This window comes from Polyodon spathula, chromosome 4 (genome assembly GCF_017654505.1).
Source record: "Polyodon spathula isolate WHYD16114869_AA chromosome 4, ASM1765450v1, whole genome shotgun sequence".
Lineage (NCBI taxonomy): Eukaryota > Metazoa > Chordata > Actinopteri > Acipenseriformes > Polyodontidae > Polyodon > Polyodon spathula.
In genome coordinates, this window is record NC_054537.1 from 8,422,021 (window position 1) to 8,448,903 (window position 26,883).

Genomic DNA, 26,883 nt, shown 5'->3' on the forward strand with positions numbered 1-26,883 from the left:
AAATGACAACGATCAAATTGTTGAGGGTGGTCCAATTTGTAAAGTATGCAGAGTTAGTGTTCTCTACAAGAGCAGCAACACAACAAATGTGTTCATGCATTTTAGAGATCGCCACCGAATGCTTTGTAAAGAAGCAACATCGGTAAGGAGCAAAGCTTGAACAGTTTAAAGTTAAAGGAAGTATAAATAAGTTGAAATGTTTAATTATTTTATGTTTTAGCTGCTGTAATTCTTTTCAATGTGATCTTTGTGTGCAGTGTACTTGAACATAACTTTGACTATCGGATATTTAAATTAATATGTTACTTGCTGTATATCCGTGTTTTTTTTGTTTCAACTGAATATTGTTTTCAAACATCTTATTTTAAGACACATTTGATCATATACAGTTACAAATTAGTAGTGTCATGAACAATTTGCATATTGGACTTCCTGTTTAAAAATAAACAAACAACTCAAACACGAGCACTGATAAACCTTGGCCATATTAACTATTTTTAATTCGTTCTGTACTGTTGAGCAAAACGGGTCTCCTGCTTTTTATTTTGCTGCCAAGTTGTGTTTAGCTGCTCTGCATAGTAACTTTTAAAATGAGTCAACTGACAATCCAGGAAAGCGATGTTCTCCTGAGCAGAATTTGCTGATTATAATTAATACTGGTGTGTTACTATACAAGCTGTACACTATACAAATAGTTCAGTAGCTTTTACATAATGAGGAGCTTTACGACCATTCATAATTTTAAAACATCATCTTTTGAGTTATTTTTAATTTACATTTCAAATTTAAAAGTAAAAACAAGTACATTTGAAAATGGAAATTTAGAGAATGTGATTTGACACATTTCAGAGCTATGCAGATTGTATTATCATATAATAATAACAAAACATGGTATAATACATGCACTCATACATTAACAAGTAGCTGTTTTTTTGAGTAAGAAGTAATCAGACAAATATGAAAACATTTGGAAATATTGAACACGTGGAAATATTGTAACACCTTTTCGATCATGTATTTCACCAGAACATATGTTAGTGTTTTTACACAAAAACGTGAAATGAGTGCCATTAAATTAAGTATTGTATAAATATCTATTGCATTAAGTAAGCACCATATTTTTTTAGTTAAAGTTTAGGCTATACTGATTTCATACCTATTATAGCTTAATAAATAGTAAACCTAGTAAAATTTGTACAGGTGTTTTTTTTTTTTTTTTTTTTGTAGTTCTTTGCAAATTATTGTGTATCGCAATTATCGTGATAATAAAACACACAATAATCATATGAGAAAATGTTCATATCGTGACACCCCTACTTGGAACTAGATTTCAGGAGGCTAGGTTTCAGGCCACTGCATGGCACACCAGGGCAGACTTGGGGCTTGATACAGCAAGGTTTCATCAAACTAGGTCTCCTGGAACCAGGTTTCAAGCCGCTCTTTCTGAAAAAGTGGCTTTGTGCTTCACTGTATCCTGTGTTCTTGCAGTGACCCTGATCTATCCCTACACTCAAGAATTTAGAAATTAGAACTTACAGTAACAGAAATAGGCAGGGGTAAAAAACATATACATAATCTAGTAAGTATGTATTTAAATGATATGGAGACATCTGTGCTAATCAATGCTGTGCCTTGTTGTTTCTTAGATGGGAGATCTCCATAGAGAGCCAGGGACACAGTACTGTAGCTGATTGGCCCTGACTTGCAGCACTAGAACTCTAAATGAACCAGACAAATCCAGATAGTGCACAGGTGCCTTCCTTTGGATTTATACTGGTCTGAACTCAGAAGTGCAGGAAGACATCTCGCTGAGAAGCAGTCTGCAGTATACAACCCGTTTGGATCTTTAAGAAAAGAAAAACTGTTAAAACAGGGAGTGCATTTAAAAAAAAAAAAAGTCAGTATTAGTTAAGTCTGGTGACTCAAAATGCTTTGCATATAGTACCTTGTAGTATGTAACCTCACTGGTTAAACAATTATAATGAAGGACTGTTTCGATGGAGAAAAAAAAAAGCTGATTCACCACGTCATCCCTCCTGCGTGTTTTTTTTTGGTTCTTGCTAGAGGCAGTGATCAGGGAGGGGGGGGGGGGGGGGGTAGTAGAGGGAGGCTTTTTAGAAGCATTACTGCAATCCCAAAAAAGCAAGCAGATTCCAGGTACTCATTTCTGAGCAAAGCTTATGCCTTTACCTCACAGCCAGAGCAGGGTACTGTAGAGTAGATAGATGGCTCTGAAAGATTGTTTTTAGCCACGTAAAGCAGGTGTAATAGGTTAATAGGTTTTGATAAATTGTAGAGGTGGAAAAGCTGTAATTGTGTACTTTTCCATCCCCGCAAAGAACCTTTCCCCTGTGAATGATAACACATTTAACAAAGTAAACCTAAAGTTATATCCGGGGTCGAGAAGAGTCTGGAATGCGGCAGTTGGTTTCCTTCATTTACACAAGAGTGTGTTGTGGAAACATATTAAAGGAATCCACTGTCGAAATGGTGCAGATATTTCTGCACTGCAGCCAAGGGCACCCACTGATTTTACTGTGGTCGCTAGGGAGGTAAACAGGAAACATGAAGCCCCCACTGGGGACACAGATTACCGTGACAACTGCTGCTAAACAACACCGAGTGCGCTATTTATTTTAAAAAGCTTGTGGTTCTTGTCCTTTGGAAAGAAATGCTATTGATTTAAAGTTACAGCTCCAGTAGGAAAGTTACACAAGCCAACAAGCAGCAGCTGTGCAGTACAATACAGCTTTTGTAATGAAAAAGGGTTGAATTAGACCTTCGCTTGGTTGCAGTTACTTACTCCTTTCTCCCTTTGTTGCAGTAACTTACCTGCACTTCAAACACCTCAGATGTCAGAAACCATACAGTACTGTGGGTTGTATTGTAGCATGGTTTTAAATGGATTTACAGTGCTACAGTTAATAAGAGGTTCACAAAAAATGCATTCATGTTTTTCACTGGCAGTGATGTGGTCAAATCTTCTGGTGCAGTTTTTTGCTACTTTTAGAGCAAATCCTAGGCAATAAAACATCATGTGTAAAGCAACTTTTAATTTACAGTATAATCTGACCTTATGATAAAGGATGGTTCATAATATTTTGGCAGTGGCTTTTTTAAGTAGTCTTTGTGAAATTTTGGTGCTCGTACTGTAGCTCGGAGCAAATTACTTCATTGCTCAGTAAAAGAAAGAGGCGTTGCTATTTATGGTATATTTAAATTACATTTGTATTGCTTTAATAAAATAGACCTTGCAGTGCTTGCTAAGCAAGCCGACATTACATCAATTCCATAACCTGAGACGCTGTGTATTCCATGTCGCCGAGCAACCACTTCATTATGCCTTGCACACTAGAGGAGGCAGGCAGAGACTGTAAACTGTACAGATTTTTAAATTGTATTTAACCTCCATCAGGAAAAAGGTTACATGTTCTACCCCACCCCTTTGTGAAATGCTACTCCACTATTTCAAGAATTAGAAATTATATTCCTTGCCTGCTATGTTGCAAAACAAATTTCCAGTAAGCACATTATATATTTGAACAGATTAAAACAATACTTTTGGAGTAAATGCAGTATATGCTGTACATAAGTTAGTAATGGCCTACATTTTATTTAAAAGTGTAAGGTTGGGTTATTTACAGCACAGGCCAGCAAAACCATCCTTTTTAAAATTCAGGATGGCGTATGGGCTTGTTTACTGCTATCCAACCCTACATGTACTTCTGCAGTTTATTGATTGTCTCATAAAATGAATCTCTCGAGGACCAACATTTCTGGTCCTCTAGAAGTTCCCAGTAATATTTTTTGCAAACCCCTCCACATAATGCATAATAATAAAAACCTTAACGTCCTTCCCAAATCGCATCCATCTGTGTTCTTTAAAATCCCTACACTTTATGGGCCAAAGAGGAGGACTTGCCAGTGGAGTATTTCCTATCGGAGTGCATCCAGTCATTCCACCCGGTCAGACATGCAAGATACAATACAGTTTTATTTTCTACAGCTGCTGAGATCAGGGTGGGTGGGGCTGTTCAGTTTCGTACAGTATTACAGCACATTGCTACTGTAGCATTGAACTGTGATCAAGGCTTCAAAATAAATAGCCCACCTTACAGTACAAAACAACCTTAAGGTAACTGGTTGTTCTATCTCACTTTTGAAAAAGAAAACGCTTGCAAAGAAATCTTATTGTTTGAAACAGTGTTTTTTGTGCTGCGGTACATTCCAAGACAAATATACATGTTACAGTAGTTTACTAGAGTAATGCAGTAGAGCAAATCTAAGTCACTCTTCGCATAATAGTAATACAGAAATTGCTGAAATGAGAATACTGTACCAAGAAATGTGGGCCTTGAGAGCGTAATTCTGGAGAAGATCCTGAACCACAACCCCAGTTATTCATACAGTTTGATAGTCGATGTATTGAATGGAGTATACAGTTTAAAATATTTCGGGTATTTGAGTGCACATGCCCCAGTCTGTATGCTACACTTGCTCATTTTGGTGTACAGTACTGCAAGTATTTCAGTATTTGCTTGCACTTGTCCAACCCTCATCTACAGTAGTCATTTTGAGCAAACGATCCACTCCTGGTAAACGTATCCCAGAGTACACATCAGCTAGGCATTGGATGTGTGCGGGGCCCATTCTAAAATTCCAGTGAGTGGTGAATAATGTTGGGCCCATGACGGAGGGCAAACGAGCCATCAAACGAACTCGCTCGTTTCCTCAGGCTGTCCTGTCTGAATGCTACTCGACCTGAGCAAACAATCCAACCCTGGGTTGTTTGCAATGCTCCTGTGTGAATGGGGCATTAGTCACTGTACTTTATCTGCATGTTTCCACCAAGTGTAAAATAAAAGGTGATGAATGTTCTCAAGTTTAACCTGTTTAGTCATTAAAACACAGTTACTTACCTGGTAAACACATGTAGTAAGAATTTTAGCATTACTGTACTGGGAAAGTTCACCATGCTATTTATAAGTGGGTTACACAGTAAACGGTAAAGTATGTGGTTGTTGGAATGTGGGCCCCCTGTTTAAAGTTCAGTGATGCAGTAAATCAGTTAGTGGGACAAAGTGCACCCCCTATTGTGAAAGAACCCAAGAGGCTTTGACTGGAGCCTATTATTACAGTTGTCAGTTATGCAATCAAGGGGTAAAACTGTCAACCGAAACCTCAAGACTGCTGCATTTTAGCAGCTATAACTTGATTATTGGTTTACGTTTTTATTGTAGAATTACAGAAGTGGGGTGCTATACAAGTGAAAACAAGAGTTGCCAGATGTCACAAACTGACCGTTTTTCATTTGATTTGCTTAATAGAAATCAGATTCTCGAAGGATATGTGCCTCAGCATATGGGGTGTATTCAGGTACTGTGTCTGTCCATAGCTGGCGACCACAATCATCTCGGTCTCTTTTTAAACTTGCATTGAATTTGCTTATAAAAGATACAGCCCAGAAACGTGCCGATAAACAGCAAGCGATGGAAGTAATGTTTTGGAATATTCAGTGCTTAGACAGATCTTAAACATTATATTATTTCTACAGCTACAGTACATTAATGACAGCACTTTTAAATGCAATGTTCTGTAAATGGATGTTTGCTAACATTTCAGACAGCATTGTTAGCAAGTGCTCTATTTGTCTGTCTTTCCCCCTAGACATGTGACCTCGCTGAAAGCATCTGCTTTTTGTCTGCCAGGTCACGAAGATCGCCAGATGTTTGAGATGGGTGTAACAAAGAAGATTCGTAATACTGAATATATTTACATACGCCCCACTCCCATATGACTTCATCCTCTCGAGGGATCTTGCTGGAAATTAAACCAAATCACAATCCAGAAACTGTTAGGGCGACTGAACTTGGAGAATAGATGGACAAATAAGAAAATGCTTGGCTGCAACAATATCTACATGTAGAGCGTCTTTGATCTCAGTGATCTAGTGTGCTGCATCCAAAGTATCGCATAATGCCAAGTGGTGTGTACTAGTCATAGTACTAAACACTGTTTTGGATAACTTGTTTAAAATGGGTCCCTCCTTGGCTTATTGATCTGGGAGCGTTCTACGCTGTAATCTAGTATCCAATGTAAAGAAAATAAATCTCTTTAAAAAAAATAAGATTTGATTGTTTTTTGCCAAGCTGCACGATTTATTTGTACTGTAGGCCATTCCTTTCTTAATTTAAAAAGGCGTGATTTAAGAACATCTGGGAGGTTGTAATTAAGCTTTCAGTTATTCTCTGGAGCAGGACTTGTCCTACAGTAATGAATGTTATCTATTGAAATATTTTACTAAACAAAAGCCAGGGGAACAAGTTTGTTCTGAATGTGTAATCTTAGTAATTAGTAATATTGCCTTTTGAGAGGTTTCAAAGACACAGATACAGTACTATTTAACACTGAAATTACTAGTTATTTATCTAGGGAGCACCAATATTTTAGACATTAGCCCATATAAAATAGCCTATTTTTTTGAGCAGGAGATAAAGAAAAGGGAAATAAAGGACTAATAATCAATAAGCCTAAATGTATTGTACAACTGGAATATTCAAATTCCCTCTTAGTGTTACAGTATTACCTGATTGTTTCTAAAGCTGGTTAGATTATATACACACACACAGACACACAGAATAGCAGAGAATTTGTTTTGCACATATAACTTGAAGAATTCGAAGCGGCTTTGCTTAAATAAAACGGAACAAGCGCATGGAAACAAAATGTCAATGCTGTGGATGTGCTTTTAACAGAAAGGCACTGTGGCAAAGTGCCCGCCCCTGTGTGTATTTTGTGTTGTATGTTGTGTGTTAATGTTGGTGTATAGTCATTGGTACACGGGATATAAATGGGTCTGTGTAACACGAGTGTTTAAAATGTACATTTTATTTAGGCACGAGGATTGCACAGCACTTCACGTGCAAGTAAAAAGTAATAATATGCGAGCACGGGGAACTGCACTTTATGAATTCACGTGCAGTTGTACCGTGACTCCAATTGAATGATTGATTAGCAATTGAGTCACGGTACAGCTGCATAAAAGTTGCATGTTTTCACCCAGTCAGGGTTGGCTGTTCGGTGAGTGGAGAACGGGATTGGAGACGGAGGTAATAAATAATAACGTTAAAATTAATGTTTAATAAAGTTAAAATATCTGCCCACCGTGTTTTATGTAGTGTTAGTCTGTTTTGTTTGTCTCTTTTGGCGAATGTGCCGTGTCCAGTGTTTTTGTGTTTGTTACAACCATTTTATTTTCTGTCTGTCTGTTCATTTATTAAATGCTGAGCTCCACCAAACTCCACCTCTCTGTCGTTTTATGTTCTGTTTCTGGTTTGACGTCACCCACTGCAGCCGTCTTTGTGACAAGCACCTTGAATTTTCAAGCAGTGTACACCTTGCAGTACATGCGCTATAGTGCTTCAGCTGGTTTTAAAATGCATTAATTTGGTATTGTACTGGAATGTTCTTTACAGCCTATAGACTTCTCAATATTTTGCTTGTTAGATTCAGTGGGTAACTAGAAGCCTACTGTCTTATGAAAAGCATTCATTCTCTTACGCACCTTACAGTATACAGTACTGGAAGTACCCAATAATTAAGAATATGTACAGTACAGGTGTTTCAAATACAGACCATTTGAGTGATTGTGAAGTAATACATGATGTGATTCAAGTACAGTGCCTGTATTATAAGCAGCAGTACAGTAACTTAATCTACAGTATCTTTGGAATAGATGCCTGTTCCAATTTCAACAATAATAAAAAATAAAAAAATTACAGAATAAATTGAAACCTGTAATGCTTTCATACTGCTACTGTAGGTAATGGATTCTAAAACATTGGTTAGCACTCATTTTAAACATTGAAATCAATTTGCAGATCTATATTTATTTGGGGGGGACAGGGTTGCGCGCTGATGCAGTCAGATCACCTGAGAGAATCGTGCTACAGATTGCAGCATTCATTAAACACGCCTGCAGTGTGGTGTGTGACAGGCTGCTGTGAAGTCCAAGCTCATTTCCTTTAGCTTGCGGTCTGGAAGCAGCTTTAACTTTGTCACCTGGCACGTTGAGTCTGCTTTGATACTTGTTTGGCAAAGAGCTCATAACTGCACTTGTATATGGTCAAATGCAATCTACAGTATCTGAGCTCTGACAGAGAATGAAAAACACAGTATGACGAGAGTTTCTACATTTTATTAATGTATACAGTACATTTCTTATAGATGGACACTGGGTTTTGTAAAATGATTAATAAAACTAAACTGCACTGTATGTCATAGTATACACAAACCGTACTTTAGAATTACGAGTTATTATTGCTTGGTAAACTCAACTATCCTCACATATATAAAGTACTTTTTGGTTTCATGTTTTTGTCTTCAGATCTTCAATGGGAAGGCAGCAATCTTTGGCTGCTGGACAGGATACTGGAATTTCCCTCTTTTGATTAATTTTGCATGGCACAATTCAAAAGGGAAATTCCTTGAGACTGGATTCCTGCAAAGAACTGTGCAGTTTCAGTACCACCCAAAACGTCATGGGTAAAAAAACAACGATGCTGGGAAGACGAGAACAAACTTGTCTCGCTCTTAGGGACAAGGAAAAAACAAAACAGAAGGTCACGTCTGTCCCCCTACAGCATGAGGCTCCTTCCATCTGTTGCAGTGTTTTGCTTTTCTTTATCCACTCATTTGCTGCCCTGCTCTCAATCTCTCGCAGCCAGTTAGTATGAGATTTCACAATTCAGTTGCACTGTTCTCCTTGCAACAATTTTAGTGGCAAATTAATTCACCTGGTACTCGAGCAGCTGGCCCAAATGTGGCCAGCAACCTTGTGAGTACACCCACTGCACATTGAATAATTTAGTAAAACACTGTGTACAATATTTTCAGACAGATAACTCAACATACAAATCCATAGTAATGTGTTTGCTTGTAGTTGGGGCATTACAGAAAGATTGGTACATTATCCTGTTTTTCCTCTGTTTTTGCTCTTTATACAGTAGGTCGTTGATAATGTAGTCAGGGTGGTATTAAATATCATTGTAAATCACAGCACCAGTCAAGGTGCTTGTTTTAAGTATTTCTAATGCTGCTCTGCTGTGACTTTATCTTTTTGATTCCCATTTAAGCATCCGTCCCCCCCACCCCACCCCCTCCCTTTCCCGGATGCTTCCTGTACAATAAGCTGATCTTAAAGCACGGTAGTAAGGAGATCTAAGGTACTTTGTTAATCCAGTATTCACAAGATAAATGTCAGATTTTTTGTTAATCGTGGCTCCCATCCCAAGTGCCATTTACAGTAGTGGAGTCAGTTTGCTAAGCCACCTGCCCTTCAGTCTGTGTTTTAGGGGGATGCTGAGCTACTGTACTGCTGATGCTTCAGCACTGTTATTTGGAAATATTTGAGGTCAAAACCTAATTCTGTAATCTGCATTATATAGCCTGCTTAATAGATGACCAGTTGAATGGTTATCGTTGAGCTGAAATGTAGCCTCGTTTCCACTGCCTGGCTCTGCAGGCTTCAGCTGCCCTCGGCTAGCCGCCGAAATCAAGAGAGCATTTCAGTGCTTTATTACAAACCTGGCCAACCTTGGAAATTCTTGCCGTGTGTCAAAGGTCACTAGGGGATTGTGGGATGGCATTGTGTTTGTTTTAAAGAAACTGGCGGTAACACTGCCTTTAGAACAAAGCAGTCCGGGCAATGGAAGCTGAACCTGAAGGAACGTTCATTGCTGTTTTCATAATGGCACTACGTATGATTTTAGACAGCATTCTCAAGAGCAAATTGAATGAACCCTCTAAAGACGACAGATGGAATGTGAAATATGAAACAATAGCACATCATAAAGAAATGCCGTAATAACCTATGCAGTTCCTAGCATGTAAGAAAGGGGGGGGGGGGGGGGGGGGCGCTAACATTGCTTTAATTTTTGTATATTGAGTATATACAAAAATATATATATTACATTGTGGCCGTAAACAGTGTTAAACACCCTGGCTACATAATGACATGCTGCTTTTTGGTCAATTTGGCTACATAGAGTAAGATACAAAACCTGACCAGATAGCTGCGCTCAGCCGCTTGGGTGGGCAGTGGAAACATCCTGTTGTGTTGCTGTGGGCAGCTGTAGCTGGGAGCAGCAGGCAGTGGAAACGAAGCATAAGTTTGAAGTACTGTAGCCTTTCACATTACTCTACAAAATTGGAAACATTTCCTTCCTTTCATTGAAACACATTAACCCCCCCCCCCCCCCCCACACACACACACAGTCACTGTGCAACTCATTCATTACCTTAGAACAAATCTACAATAGGCTACCATCATTTTAGTGGGAAGTAACTTGGACTTTGAGAAACAACGTCTGTGTAGATACTGTAGCAGTTTCTTTGGTTGACCTTAATATGACACCAGATTACAAAAAGGTAAGGTTACATCACACTACTGTTTGAACTGTCGGTATGCAAGAGTTCAAGGAGAATATGGTTTCAGGTAACAGTCAGTGAGACATGCTTCTGTGAGAGGCTGAAGAGCACAGCTAGAATGTGTGTGCATTCCATGCCACCTTTTCTGCAGTACCTCTGTGGAGAGGCTTGTTTTTCACAGGGGTCCAGTTACTGGATCCAGCGTGCTGCAGTTGCCGTGTTTGGGTTTTAGCGGTACTGTATGCATGCAGCCTTAGTGCATGCTTGTTGGCACACATATTTTTATTGTTTTATAAACGAGTCTGCTGTGGTCTGTTGCCAGGTAACTTACTCTACGTCATTACTGTAGTTCATGAAATGCTAGGGGTGAGACGATACTCCAAGGGCATGGTACGACTAAACTTATGAAAAACTCTTCTCTGCTTGCCTGACTTGAATGTCAGATCTGTACACAGATTTAGTTGAAAGACAAAGCAGTATGTCAGCTAGAGTTTCTGGGATATCGGATTTAAATTAATCGGGGGTAGAAAAAAAAATACCTGTACATTTATTTGAGAGCAGCGTTTAATAAAAAGCTGATATCTGAGCGAGGCATTAACTTGAGGACGGTGTTAATTTGAAGTTGTAAGGTATTTGCAGTTTTGCTGTTTTAAAAGTTGTTTAATTTTTCTTTTAGCATCCAAGTCATACAATTACTTGTTCTATTTCCAAATCTCAGAAGCTTCCATTGAAATGGTCGTGTTTTAGATGATCCTCATGTAAACGAGAGTATTTGCTGGTCTGCCCTCTGTTCTGACTGGGGTGGGGGTGGGGAGGGGGATACAGTCCAGTAGGTACTTACTAAATATGTAATTTCATTGGAAGCCCTGTATACATTTTAAATGTTCTTTGAAATCTGAGACTTCTTGCCACACCCTTCTTTTCAGTGGGGATTAGTGCATAAAAAAGCCTTAAGTTTAGTAGCAGCTTGCTGTAGATTTAACACAGTCTTTGTTTTAGCTTGGGGGGACGGGACGGGACAGGGATGGACTGGATTAGCATTTTATTTAGTTATTTTAGTTTAAACTAAGTTTCAAAGTACCAGTTAGACTGGTTTAATTCCACATGAAAAGCGTACAAACAAGTCGTTAATTAAATCTGTGTACTGGAAGCTCAGGTATACAGTAATAAGGAACAGTACAGCTGAGTGATTTTCTTCTTGCCACAATATACTGTTAAGTGTCAGGGAAGCTGTGCTGCCAGTTCTTCTGCTTTTGTATGTTGCTGTACAACGTCTTTCTCCTTGACTGAAGTTATGTCCATATTTTTTGAATGGTCCTATTTTTGCCTATAGACTTAACTTGGTGAATCATTACAATTACAGTACCTTTTTTAATGTGGGTTTCAGGTTCAGGGCATTGAATTAATGGAAGTTTTTTTGAACTGGTAACAAGGGATCATTATTTATCTCAATGTCTTTGCTAAACCTGCCATTCATGAAGATTAGGAAAGACATGTACTAAAGGTGTAGATCTGTGCATTGAACAACTGATATGTAAAAAGTACTGTACTAAGTGCAGAAATACCATGTTGGTTCTTCTTTGACTACCACCGTTTGGCAAATTTAGCTTGTGCTACAGTAAACATGGCAACAGTTGCAAATCCCACACATTGCTGTTCTTAACATTTACTGCAAAGGTTGAACACTAGGGCTGTTTCAAATTTTCTTATGATACGCTACAGTGTATATTACTGGTTTCTCGCACATGAGTACTGTACATTCAAATAAGCCAAACAAACCAGGGATTCTGTGCAGTTGTGGTGTGAAATGTCGTTACTGTATCGCCCTGTATGAAGACATGATGTGACTTGAGAAACAGTATTATGGTTTATAAGGGATGTTAACTCTGTTGCTACTGAAACACACAGGATTTAGCAAAATACAGTAGAATGTAGTGTTAAATCTGATATGGCATCTGGTACAGTAGCAGGTACAATATTATACTACAGCAACCCTTTGTGAGGGATTTTGATAACCTGCCATGCCAGCCTGCGTCCCTGCCTGCTACAGTTGGGAACTTCAAAGCAGTGAATTTGATGAACAGTTGCCTTCATGTAGCTAGCTGACTTACAGATTGTAATACAGTTCAGAAGAAGTGATGTACATTACTTAACCTCAGTTCTGTGTTATACACCTGATGGTATATAAGAGTTTCAGCACCTCCCAGATCCGATCTGTGATTGGCTTAACTGTACCTACATACGTACAAGCATCATGTTCTCCAGGCTGAATTAAGAAAAACCTCCCTGGTAAAGAACCTCAGGACAATTTTATTTATTTTCCCCTTTAAAATGCATGTGGTGATTTGCTGTGCTATTGATGTTACAGCTGGACTCAGTAAAGCCATTCATCTTTGTGACTGCCTTTTGTGGCACATCCAGGCCTGTGAAAGTCTCTCTGTCAAGGGTGGAGCGGAGAAGCCCATACAGATTACACACGAGAGACAAAGCACCCACTGTCATGTTTATAAAGCAGGACAAGCCCCTTGTGCAGCACTTCACTCCAGAGCTGTTGGTTTGCACTCGTTGCTCTCTGACTGTTGATCTCGTTGTTTTTATGTCCTGGAAAGATAAAGATAATTAATAGTTTGATTTGCTGCCTGTGATTGTTAGTTTGAAAACTATTAGTCTGGAGCAGTAGGATTTGTATACTTGGTGGTTCTGATTTTACTTAACCACAAGAAAAAAAAAGCAAGACATTTGAGGACCAGGAGTTTTTTCTAGCTTTTATTTTGAAAGCTTATTACTTAAAGCATGTACTGTACAGTAATTGCATCATTCATTCTTCAGGTACCAGTAGTGGTGTTCATCTGCAATAGTAGCTTTTTATCAATTCATACTCCATGCTACAGTTCAGTATATTTACATAGTTTCTATGTGTACATGTGTCTGCCCATGTTCACCAAGTGTTGGTGTTAGTGGTAAGCAAGTTCTTTCAGTATTATGTTTGCAGCAATGCATACTGGGCACATTCCTTGGTGTTTCTATTGGAATGGTATGGAAAGAATGAAGTTCTCTCATGAACTACTGAATGTTCCAGTAAATGATTTCATCAAGCATGCACAACACAAACTAGCTCGTAATACAGTACTGTAGCAAAACCGCCAATTACTGTAATGTATCTATTACTGGGGGGGAAAAAACAAATAAAATTGTGAATCCTCAACAGCATATCAAAATGTGCTATGCGTAGCACTGAATCATCTCCCTCTAGATCGACAACAACAAACTTTGCAGGGTTTTCAGTATTCCAGATAGGAATACAAGACTATAGCTGACTCTAAGTGTTTAATGTGCAATCTGTGAATGTGAATTGGACACTAAATGCATTAAAATTGTAACTTTTTTTTTTTTTTCTAATGATTACAAAATGTGCAAGCTTAAAGTATGTCGGACTCTTTAAGCACACATGCAGGAAATGAGAAGCTTTGTGCAGTGGATTGGATTGCTGAGAAGTAAGCAACAAATCAAATAAAACATGCAGAGTGGTGAACCTGAGTAGCATTACAGTTAGTGTTGACTGAGTATTTGCCAGTCTGGGTGCTTGAGGCTCTGTATTCATGATCACTGTGCTTTTAAAGAGACAGTACACAGTATCACCCTGTCACTTCCAACAGCATCTCATTAGACCTGTCACCAATCGGATGCAAAGCAACAGTTTGCTATTCAGCCTGCCTCTGGACCAATCGGAGACCAAACCAAGCTGAATTTACAAGTTCTGTGTACTCTGATGGATAGCAGTTTCACCCATTGCAGGCTTTTACAAATTGTTTATCACTGATTAGTGCTAGGTTTGTTTTAATTTCAGGAGCTCTAATTTGTTTGTTAAGACTGTCACCACACCACAAAGTGCTGGCAATAATGACAGCTTATCAGTCAGGCATGTGTCTGGAACGGCCTGTCCCCACCCCTAGCACAGATACACATTAGGGATTCAAGATCAACTTACTTTACAGCTATATTGGCTCCTATGAACCATATGCATGTTGTATTGTTGCCTAATGGAGGTGTTTCATAACCTTATTAGGAGGAGACTGCTAAGATTCCAGCATGGGGTTGATATTGGGGTGGGGAGGGGGCAGTTTTGCAGTATCTGATTTATAGTGATTTCAACAGACTGAAATGTCCCAGCACAAAAACCCACAATGACATGAATATATATATATATATATATAATATATTATATATATATATATATATATATATATATATATATATATATATATAATAACAAAATAAAATAAAATTACGTTACGGCACGGTCTGAAGACAAAAAAAACTCCTCCCGTGTAGAAATTACGTTTTGTGTCCGAAAACATGTCTCTACCAGTAGCTGACGACTGCTGTCTATGAAAATGTGATACATGTTCAGTGTCAAGAGTTCCTGGCACTAGCTGCTGTTGCCATGGGCAGTTTCAGTAATATCTTAAGTGCTGGCTGTTCTGTGTCATGTGTGAAATGTGATACAGTAACAGTGTGCTTCCTCTGAATGAAAAGTCTTGTTTCAGTTGCTATAAAATAGGTGTGTTTTAATACAATATTTTAAGTCCTACCTCTATCTGCCTTGTCTAGTGGCATCTGTTGCAGTATTTCTATGTACAGGGGCACTCTGGATGTTTAAACAGTGAAGTTACTGTAAGGGAACTGAATATTTACTATACTTGTTTTGCCTTAGTTTGTCAAGTTTATGTAGGCCTACATACTGCTATGGACTCTCTTTAGCTCTCTTTCTGTTGCCTAGTTATATTCTTCAATATTAACAAAAACCGCCTCTAACTTACGTAGAAATCATTACAGAAGAATGCAGAGGTTGCGGTAACGCAAATTTTTGCATCCTAGACGCAAAATAAATCCATTGGACGGAAAAATATTTAGTCTTGCATTCATGGGACCACAGAATGGAGAGAGGGATGCAGACAATCATGTTCTTGGTAGTCTATAACACTGCACCAAAATAACAGCAAAACACTTGCTTGTTTAAAAAAAAAAAAAACTGTTCTGGAATATAACGGTCTTGATTAAGGTACACTCCAGTCCTGTAGGAGGCAGCAGCAAGCCTCATATTTGGCTTATGCAGAAATATTAACGATATTTTACTTTTAGAGGATTCTGGTGCCAGACCAGTGTCTGTGACAATATAGCTAAGCAGTTGGGAAGCTTTCAGTCTCTTCTGACTGTACAAGTACAGTAGTCTCTGTGGAACACCTCCTAAGAGAACACTTTGCCTAAGGAAACACACTTTGGGTGAAACAGATTTTCCCCATTGTAAATGCTCCGGCTAAAGGAACAGGAACTTCGCTTCAAAGGACACAACTAGCAATTTGTTCACAACTGGTACAATAGTGTTTTGTAACCTAATAACTCATTATCATCAAACTGAAATTTAAAATGGTTTATTCAGTCTTTTCAAAAGCGACGTGTCATTTGAGAGGGTCTTGAGGCACACAGCTTTGGCTTATTTAAATCTTTCCAGAACCTCCGTCATATCATTGCTTCATTTTCTATTCTGATTTCCATGAGTACACCTCATCACGACAAAATGTCATGTATACAAACGGCAAGACCCCGCTGATTCTCTCGTTTGGAAATTGCTCGAGCTCCTGCAAAAGAACCTGAATCCCATACAAGTCACCGAGTAATTTGGTGTGTTCCGTTCTGGTGAGTTGCTTCACCATTCTGTTAAGTAATTGTGTGCCTGTCTTGAATATTGCTCCTGTACAGGCATTAATAATTAATCTAGAACTGCTGCTGAATTTTTTTTTTTAATGTGTAGGGGTGCCATGTTAATTTAGTTTGACAGTTTATTAATGTTACTTGGCTGTTACATTATTAATATAGTTTAACACACACTTGCCTATTGCTTTTGTCTTACTTCAGTTCATTTCACGTGTTGAAGCACGTGCATCATGTAAAACTATTTTTATTTATTTATTGATTCATATTGTGTCTGGTGGTCAGCTCCGTCTTAAAGAACACTACAACTAAGAGAACTCTTTGCTTGCTTCCTGAGGAATACTGTACTGCGCTGTTATATATTGAAATACCTAATGGTTTGAAAAACACAATGCTAAAAAGGCTGGGTTGCCAAAAATGGATGCCATTGACACAAATGGAAGTACTGTATAAGATGTGATAAAACATGAGTGGTAATACGTGCATATCTGTTGCTGATGCACTGTGCTGCAGTATAGTGTATTGCACTAAATTGAGTTTCATATTATTGGCACACATCCCAAAGCCAGAGTGGCAAACAATTTCTGCAATTAAACTAGAGCCAATGGAACAGGGAGCTGGGCGAGGACGTGATCAACCAGGGCTCTAACTAATTGGGCTGTGCGCCTGACAATGTGGTCTTGCCATGTATGTCTCTCTTGTTGTGTGATTGTAGGTTCTGTAGCCTTAGTGATAGAGCAGTCCATGAGGAATTTAACACACACAGGAATGCATCTGTTCGCAAAGGCACATAGATTCTGGATTACCTTTTGTAAGTACTGTGCCTCGGGCAAACAAGGGGGATAGATTTCACAACACTGAATTAATTGAATCTCAGTCTTTCACCAAAACAGTGCTAATAGACATTGGAGAAGATATTTGAAAAGCTTGTGACACACATTGCTTATCATCAGATTCCTCATAGGGGTGAGATGATACTCACTTTTTTTTTTTTTTTTAAATCAACAGACATGGAACCATTTCAACAAAAGTACATTTATTTACTAATCAAGAATATGTCACTTCCTTGAGTTTTAAAGTAGTTTTAAAAAAAATAAAAACAAACAACACTAAGAAATGTTCATTTATTTAGTAAAATTACTACGTATGTAACCAGATGACAGGCTTGTCTGACCCAACTTAGGAAAGTGTTTCTTAACACACCCTAGAAATGAAAAATACTAAGCAACATGTGTCAAACAAGCATCTAAATCATGCCCAATCTATTCTTCTGCAGACTACTAAATGAAATAGTTTTCACTGATATAAATTAATTCTTTGTACTTTTAACTTTGAAAAAGCTGAGTTTTGAATATTGTCCTGCTATTGTACTTTCATGTACAGCTAACGTGATATATGACGATGATGATGGTGTTTTTAACTGGAAAAATGACCTGTGATTCCTGGAAGATGAAGGCTTGTTACACTTGACTGTGTCGTTTTGGTTTTCTGTACATGGTGCTGGCGTACATGCATTGATGTGCTCGTTGTATTTCAGTGTATTTTATGTTTTGCTTCTCTCGCACACGGTATTTGGTTTGTCAAGTTTCTTCAAGCCATTTTCTTTAGTGACAGGAAATCTGAAATGTCCACACTGGTGATTCTATAACGCACCGAAGGACTCTCAGTTCCAGGCTCCTGAGTTTCACTGTCACTGAGCTTTGAGTCGCTGTCGGGCTCGAATTCCAGAATCCGTTGTGCTGCACGTTGCATAAAGGGATACACCCACTTAGTGCACGTACAATCGTTGGATAATGGGATACACCCACTTACAGTGCATTATACGTGCACTGGATAATGGAACTGATCCTTTGCTTTTGATTTGCTGATCGGTACGTGGCAGATTACAAATGAAAACATCCTTTTGGCATATTTCAAAATATGTAGAAGTCGTGGATCAGATCGTTTTATAAAAGATCGCAATGCCTTGATATTCACTGGACCGTTGCACCCCTAATTCCTGAAGTAAACCTACGACTGCTGGGTTTGTCAGTATCCACAAGCGCACTGTTACGAATACAACTTTACCCCATGCTCCTGTGGGGTTATCTGGCTTCAGCCTGAAGATCCTGACCTAATGTGTACACTGCATCGGAAACGTCACTGGAAATAAAAAACACTTGCTGGTTGCAGTGCAAGACATGTGAGAAGGCCCGCAATCTTTAAAAAGTTCACCGATAGAGGGGGAGGACTGCACTGGAAGATTCCTCAGAACTTTGATCCAAAGCCAAACAATCTCAAGCATTTTTGCTGTCATCCCCATGGTACAACCATGCTGCTTTTGTCCTGGCAGTGTTAGATTGTGCAGCATATGAATTATTAATGGGCCTAGTCCATGTGAGTCAGTGACAGGGTGTGGAGATGGAATGGGGGGGGGGGGCGTCAGGTTGGTAAATGATATGCTCGTGGCAGCTGCTTCTGTTTGGAGAGAGAGAGGAAGCGGGAGGCAGCAGAGAGGTATGCTCTGATTCTGTAAGCTTCACAGTTCCACTCCCTATCCCAGACCAGATCTCATCCCCCCAGATGTGTTTGTGTGTTAAGTGTTCTTGCTCAGCAATGTGTTACCCTAGCTAGCCAAGGCTGAAATAATGCAACAGTGGGATCCTGCAGATATGAGTCACATTGCAGGGGAGTGTGTGGAATACTGGAAGTGAAGAGAAACAGCTGCTGGGAAAACTAATTTTTTCAGGTTTTAGTTTCTGTCTGTGTGTGTTTTTTTTATTTTTTGTTTTTCTTCCCTCATCTCAATTGGTAACTGACTCTGTAGACCAGTCATGCTTTGTTCCGGGTATGTCTGCAGTGGAAGATGGAGCTGCAAGGCTCTGCTGCTGGGCTGAGTTTCTCCGGTGTCCAAGCCCCAGATATGTGTGATAAGAATCCTGTGGAATTCAGCTGCTCTCCCTCAGCGGAGAAGGGCTGCAACTGGGCGAAGCTGATCAGAGTAGAGTGCTGTTTACCAGAGCCATACTGCCTGTGGTTAAAATTACTTGCAAGGGCGAAACTGGGAGAACGGAAATGTAACTGCTGTTACCACGTTTCTCGGGGTAAAGCAACACAGGCTTACGACAAGAACTTTGGAACCTCCGGGGTAAGGAATCTCCGCAGTGCACTCCAGTAAAACATACTGGAGATTGTAATGCAACTGCTTTTTTTTTTTTTTTTTTTTTTTTTTTCCTCTTGAAAACAGATTTTTTTTTTTTATATGGCATGCTATGCTCTTCCTTTAAGTGTGTGTTTCTGTACATGTAGTGTAGCGCTGATAATAAACTGGATGTTTGCATGATTTGCACTGCATTCTGTATTGTATGTGTGGACTTAAATTTGTTTTCCGTAATTGTTTACCCAAGTGTGAAATGTAATCTGGTGTAGGCCCACTATTTTGAAAATATGGACTTATTTACAGGGGCTCTAGAGAATAGCTAGTGGGGTTTTTTTGGTATTACTAGTTATCAGGCAGAGTACTGCACCCCAACTACTTAATGATTCTTAACTCCCAGGTAAAGGGTTTAAATATGTTTTAAAGGAATTGTCAACTTTTAATAGTTTATACATTAAAATAAAGCCTGACTAAAAGGGACTACTTGATTCTGGTCTCTACATATTGCTCAAAGTCTAATGGTGACAACTACTGTTATTTTTATCTTGTGTACTGCAGGCTTATATCCCAGTTCTTTCAAGCTTTTCTGTACCACATAATAGTAGCTTTTTCTTCCTCTCTTTATTCTTGACACATTTTTTTTAACCGAAGGAGTTAGTGGTTTGTGTAGGTGTCTATCATATGGGAAGCCATAGTTGATGTTTGGGTAGAAGGCACTCTCCTTAGGGAAATCTAAAATAAGCGCCCTCAGGCGAATATAAATTTACTGTATAAAGTAAATTTTTATTCTGCCAAACATGAAAACTAAAATTGTTTTCCTTTGAAATCAAGTGCGTGTTTTGACTAATGCTCGGCTATGTTAATGCAATTACAAATCCAGGTCAATCCAATCAGCAGGAAGCGTAGCAGTTAAGATTTTATTTATATTTATTTATTAAATTTTTTTAATTTATTTATTTTTGCTATCCAACTAACAAATGCCTTTGCTGGGCTCTCTTTTCAGACAAAGCAGAAGGATGCGTGTGAGCAGAGTGAGGGGGCTTCGCCGAGCGAGGAAGAGCTGTTCTCGTGGCCGGGGCCCAAGACCATCCAGCTGTGCAGAACCTCCCAGGGCTTCGGCTTCACTCTACGCCACTTCATCGTCTACCCTCCAGAGTCCGCTGTCAGCTCCTCTCTGAAGGTGAGCAGGCTAACCAGAGCGCACAGCAGCTGTGCTGGAAATTACATGTTGCAAGAAAGGCCTTATTCTTACACACTTTCCCTAGACAAAGGTATGTTAGACATAGCGAAGCGTTGGGAAGTTTGGCTTTTTCGAGCAAAAACATATATGTTTATTACAATCATTTTAGCGAACACTGATTCTACTTCGTGTTTTGAATTCGGAAAATCTAATAAACAAGTTGGTCAGTTGAATGAAAGGATCTTGCCGAGTTTAATACTACTGAATGTTGAGAATCAATATGCAAAACAAAATCTTACTGTATCCTCATTCACATTGTCAAAACAGTAACTCTACCCCTTCAGCCTATCTGAAACACAAATCTGTGTAAAAAAAAAAAAAAAAAATTCAGACAGGTTTTAAAATGTTTAGTATGTAAACAGTGTTTTGCTTTGAAAGTAAAAATGTGCAACTCAGAAATAAATGTAAGGGTTATCCCTCTACCGCGTCTTAGAAAAAATGCTTTGCTGCACTGAATGAGTCAGTGATTTACACCCGCAAAGGGGAATGTACTGTAGGTGTTTCCGTGGGATAAGGTCCAGCGCAATACATTTTAATTACCTGGGCATATGCTTATTTGTATCACTAGTGTTATCAATTTTTGTTTTAATTCTCATTTATTTATTAAGGATTGCATTGAGTGTATGTGTAGTTTTATGGCAGAAGCCAAATACATTATAAACCTGTTTTTAGGTTTGTAACCAAAGGTACATTATAAACCTATTTTTAGATAATAATTTGTGTAATTTATGTACATGAAGGCCATTCTCCACTTTAATGCTACAAAAGAGTACTTCATCTGAAACATACAAACATGTTCATCAAAAAGACTATATTAACAGCAAAATTGAGTAAGTAAATACATTACATCACAGCTGTTGGTTTGTGTGTCAGCATTATAATGCAATTTATGTACAGTAGTTGGTCAACTTCAAGAAAATATGTTTATTTATTAATAAACAGAATAACAGGGTAACACATGAACATACTACTTCAGCAGGATCTTCCGCAGCCCAGTTGATTATTTTATAGGACTGCTATGTTTGAACACCCCACCCCCAACTTGAGCTTTAACACCCACATGTTTGCTATCAAAACACAGTGGTATTAAAATGTATTGTAAATAGCTTGCAGTACATGTTGATTTTGAGTCAGTCTTTTAACACTGTGGTGGACACATCAAGGTTCTTGGTCCATAACAATACAAGTTCAGAATCCAGTTCAGAGTTCAGAATCAAAACTGTTTGGATCAAAACTGACGTTTTCACTGGATGAAAATATTAGTTTCCAATATTTACATGTAGCCTTGTAAGCCATTTCAATCTCTGAACTCTATTTTTATTTTTTTCCCCAACATTTTAAGCAGCTGTGTTTATGTATGAAGTCTGCATTCCACAGCAGTGACATAGACTACATACTGTAGGACATTACGAGCGTGGCCCTTTTCTATAAAACTTATTCAGTTTATATTTCTGGAATTTGCTCGATAGCATACTAGAATTGCCTGCTTTTATTAAATAAAAGTTAAGAGAAATACGTTTTTTGTGGTCATTTTCTGATTGTCTGTTTTTAAACTTGATTTGCAACACAAACATCTTGCCAGTGTTTTTAAGCATACTTCCAGCCAATGGGTGGACACTGGATAAATGATCACATTTTTTGGCATTTATGTAATTCCATGGAGCAGTACAGTGTTTTGCGTTCAGTTCTGTTCAGTGGAAGCACAGATTGTAAACAACAGCTGCTGTGTGTAAGTGTTACTGAACAGGCTGTAAGGTTTACAGCAAAAGCATTACTTACTGTTTCTGTCTTGTACAGTACTGTATTCCTGTGATTATGTAATTTTCAACAATCAGTGTCGTCTTGATATTCTTTGCATGTCCTTGGTTATAAACTCATTTTGAGTACTTATTTTCACCGTACTTATGCATGAAAGTGAGCCAATCGGTATGCTTCGTCTGACAGAATTCAGATTTAATTACTTGGCATCATTGACTGTCCTGAACTACATTAAGTCATGTCCTAGAGCAAGCAGTCCAGATTGGCAGATACCTGCCTCTACTTGGGTGTGGCTTCAGAAACGGACTGGAACTACTGAATGTCCGATTCCAGAGGTGTAGATTTATAAAACCTGTATTGCAAGTGTCACGCCACTCGCTTCAGAAAGTCATATTTTTTTCTTTTGCTTGTTTACAGGATGAAGAGAATGGCAACAGAGGTAAGAGAATTTACTGTAAAACAAATTCATTACCTGCATTAACTGTTTTTGCACTTTACGGATTCTTATTAGTAATTGTCTTTATGGTAAACCCTCACTGGAGAGGGTGTTGGCTAAGGGTGTCCGAATGCACTGTAAGTGTGCACACAGCGTGTCTGTACTGTGATGGTAAGACCTGCTGTAAGAGGAGGACATGCAGCTTTCCTCACAGCTGTGTCCCCTCTGTGTGCTCATTGAACAGCAGCCTGCACAGGCTTAGCCAGACAATCCAGGGGTCTCGGTGTCGTCCCTTGTCCACACCAATCTCCACCCCACCATCCTTCATGCTAACTGGACAGAGATCAGAGCTCGATTTTCTCCCCCCACTCAAACCTTCATGCTAACTGGACAGAGATCAGGGCTGTGCAGAAGCTGCAGTTTTAAGCATGATGATCCTGTTGATGCCAGGTCTGGAGCTCGAGCAGTGCAGAGGCTGTAGACACTGCAAATGTAGTAAATGTTTAAGTTAAATGTACAGTGTACCCTTGTCTTTTGTTTCTCACGAGCAGGCATAACAGCCCATGCGTTGCGGCTTAAGAGTATTTATGTCCTGCTTTTTTGTGCCAACTACAGATATTTGCTGGGCTGGTTTGTGGTACTTGCTTGCCTGGTAATCTTTCCTTGGCTCCCTGTTGTGGGGTTTCCTGCTTCCTATAACATCCGACACATTGGTATTCATTTAGCTTGGCAGCAGGAATGCTGCAGGGTTTTGTTTTTAGTAACGGGACGTATAGTCACAATGCCAGGGAGTACTGTTTGACATGGTCTTGCACCGTACAGTATGTTACATGCTATGTAGGACCTACTGTATATTTGGTGGTGTTCTGTCCTTGCACACTGCAGTACAATGCACAACTCTACAGCACCACCCTCTGTGCTGCTTTGACACGTGGTTTTTATTGCTAACAGTTGACTTTTGTGGTAGTACTGTGTATTTACAATAGCCAGTGACCATGAGTTAAAATTAAAGGACCTGCAACTCAGTGTTGACATGTGGTTGCTGTAGGTTATATCAGAAGGAAGCTTAAAGCTTCTGTCCAATATATATGCACACATTCAGATTCATTTTCATTTTATTTGCTTTTCATTTACTAAAGTGTTTATCTGTAGTCCCTTTTTTTATGGTCCCTTAAACTCTGGGAATTGATTTCCATCTAGCGCCTTCAATTCCAAACGCTGCAGTCTGAGGGATATTTCCTCAGTGTATGCTGTGTGCAGCGCATTCTGGTCTTTTCATGTTCTGTTAATGAACATGAGCCTGATTTCTGTGATTTTTAATCTGCAGTCTGATTTCTTGCTTGTACAGTACTACACAGAATGGGCAGAGTAAGCCTGGCAAGGCAAAGAGATTTGGCTTTATTAAATTTGATTTTTTTTTTATTTTATTTCAAAGTTTTAAAGTTTTTAAAACAAACAAACCCAACTAAGCATCATCACCTCCTTTTGAAGTTTTGGAGCCTGCTGTAAAAGGCAATTTTACAAACACTACTACATGTGTGCTGTTGTAACTGTTTTTGTTTAGCTAAAGTACCATTTCATTCATTCATTTATTTATGTATTTGGATTTCTTCAATTATTTTGCTTTGTGGAATTTCCATACGCACTGTACAGTTGGTATCTGCAAGGATGCCATATGGGAATATTTGTTACTGCTTTGGTTTTCTCTCTTAGACATTAGAAGCGTTTCATTGAGTGGTCTTGGCAACAACTGGTCTTTGTTTCCAAAAACTAAGCTCAGTGGAGCAGGGCATCAGTGCAGTTCATTTCTCCACTGCAAAAAATCCAACACAGGTATCCAGGCTTGTTGATTTAAGTTTATTAAACAATACACTTGTGAGAGGAAGGGAGCGTGTTTTGTGGGGTCACAAAGCGTTATAAACTACCCTTTTGATCAGACACAGAAGCTTAGTTTTTGTATATGATTGCTTACTGGATGTTTCTTACTGTAGGGACTGCAAGTAGTTTTACAGAGTTTGTCAGCATCATTTGTTCCTGGATTTGGAAAAGAAGAACTTTGCATCCGTTCAACCCAAGCAGGGAATACAGAGCAAGCAACAGAAATCCATTCTATGTCTCTGTGATGCAATCACCTTCCATCCCAGCAGTATACTTGTGAATTCATGATAAATGCGTTTCATGTTTTACAATATAGTTCTCGCTGTCATCTAAAGGCAAAATCTAAAAACTCACCCTTACTGTACCCAACTGTGGCTTCCTTGCCTGTAGCCAGTTTACCTTCTGGGTGTTGGTTCAAAAGACCAGGGGGCACGTGGCCACCCACAGGGGAAAGCGGTACTGAGCTAGGATCAGCTCCTCGTCCTACAGTCCCCGGGGCGTTCTCCACACATACACAATCAAGGTAAAGTACCTACAGTATGTAGCTTAACTCACTTCTGGGAACTCACTGTGAGCACTACTGGTGAGTTGTGAAGTCTCGTACTTTTAACCAACTGAAAAAGTAAGTAAAACTAGGAGGCCCTTCATGACCCCACATCCACCTGTGTTAGGTCTTTTCTTCTGGCCCCTGGCATGATGTTGATAAACCAATAATTCAGTATATGTAATATGAAAACAGAAACATCCCTTTCTTTTGCTACTAGGGACATTTTACTGAAAGAATGCACTTTGGAAAATAACAAAAGGAATTATGCCTGTTGCATAATGCGTGCATAAGAAAGAGAATGGGACTGTGCCCAGCCTCACAGAATAACATTATTAAACTCAAAACAACATGAACATGTCCCAGCCCACACAGAACTGCTCAGCTGTGGAAGAGGAAAGGGCAGCCAGAAGTATGTTGTTGAGGCTGGCTTGAGCCAAGAACATTTTACACTCTGAGACTGCTTTCTGTCTTGATTTCTATAAAACTGCATTCAGGGTCAACCTCTCCCAGTCATTACAGTCTGCAAAGAGAGCTGAAGAATGAAGTTTGGGTAATAAGAATATCTGTGTTTATCCTGTACTAGGGGTGAAACAACTTGTTGTGTATAAAGAATTGGGATACCTCCTTGATCTACATTGTATTGTACACCATAGTTTACCAAATGCTTCCTTAATGACAAGTATGATGTGAAAAGTTTTCATTCAGGATTAGCGGCTGGTTTCAATACCTTAGTTGGCAGTAATTGTGAACTACCATACCTAAACTGACATTAGCCAGTAATCCAATACTAGTGGATCTGTGAAACAAGGTCCTGTTTTGTCTGTATTATATATTCTACAGCCTAGCTGATTACTGTTTAACAGTAATACAGTAACAGTTTGCCTGTCTAGGTAGGAACACTCCACTGAGCTTCAAAGGAAATTGTGCCAGTCGGTCCCCAGGTAGGGCACCAATATATGATATACCTGCATATAGATGACAGAAAAACAACGTTGAAAAACAAACCAGTGTTAGATTACATGGCCAAAAGTTTTGCATCACGCCCTATAAAATTAATAATGTTACGTTGACATACTGAAATTACATATCGCTTTGTAGTTTTCCAAATATTGAAAATGTGACATTTCGAAATCCTGTATTACGGCTATAGTTTCCGGTAGACTTTTGAGTAGTTCTTAGATTGCTTGATGTTAAATATTGAAATTATGTTCAATAGTTTTCATTTCATCCTAATGGTGATGCAAAACTTTTGTTCATAATATAAATAATACTCGAGTACATAGCGTACAGTGTTGTGCTGACTGCTGTATCGCATAGTGCGTACCGCTCCTGTGTGCCCGGGTGCAGACTAGCGGTACCGCACTGTGACAATGCCCAGCGGTGCCGCGCCATGCCTGTCTGTCTCTGGCTTAAGACAGACATGTCTTTGTGAAAACTTTTATTGTTCCACTGAATGGAGACTGGTATAAGTGGACAAAGCAAGCGAAGCCCTCCTTTTAGGGTCGTGTTGGTACAGTCTAGTTCTGCGGGTGATTTTGAACGTTCACGTAACCCTTGAACCAGGTGGTCTGCAGCTTTTGGATTTCATAACATGGATGCATGTGTACAGTATACAGCGTCTATTTTGTGCATCTTTACTCCTGCAGTTGAAAACTCGACCTATTTAATACACCATTTATATTCTGTAAATGTTAACAGGAGCATTTGTAATTTAAATTTAGAGTAGGAGCTGTTCTGTGCAGTATACT

The 26,883-nt window shown here is 39.0% G+C and overlaps 1 protein-coding gene across 4 annotated transcripts in view; it reads left to right on the forward strand.

Annotated features, from left to right (window-relative positions):
- The window catches only part of LOC121314131 (rho GTPase-activating protein 21-like), an 80,990-nt gene that overhangs the window by 13,945 nt on the left and 40,162 nt on the right, over positions 1-26,883 (forward strand). For 2 of the 4 annotated variants that reach the window (XM_041247074.1, XM_041247075.1), the window contains 2 exons: positions 20,280-20,456; positions 22,692-22,713. In XM_041247074.1, coding sequence (XP_041103008.1) covers positions 20,280-20,456; positions 22,692-22,713 — 199 coding nt within the window. Of the gene's footprint in view, positions 1-18,920; positions 19,268-20,279; positions 20,457-22,691; positions 22,714-26,883 lie in introns of those variants that run through there. The other 2 variants (XM_041247072.1, XM_041247073.1) reach the window with 2 other exon arrangements.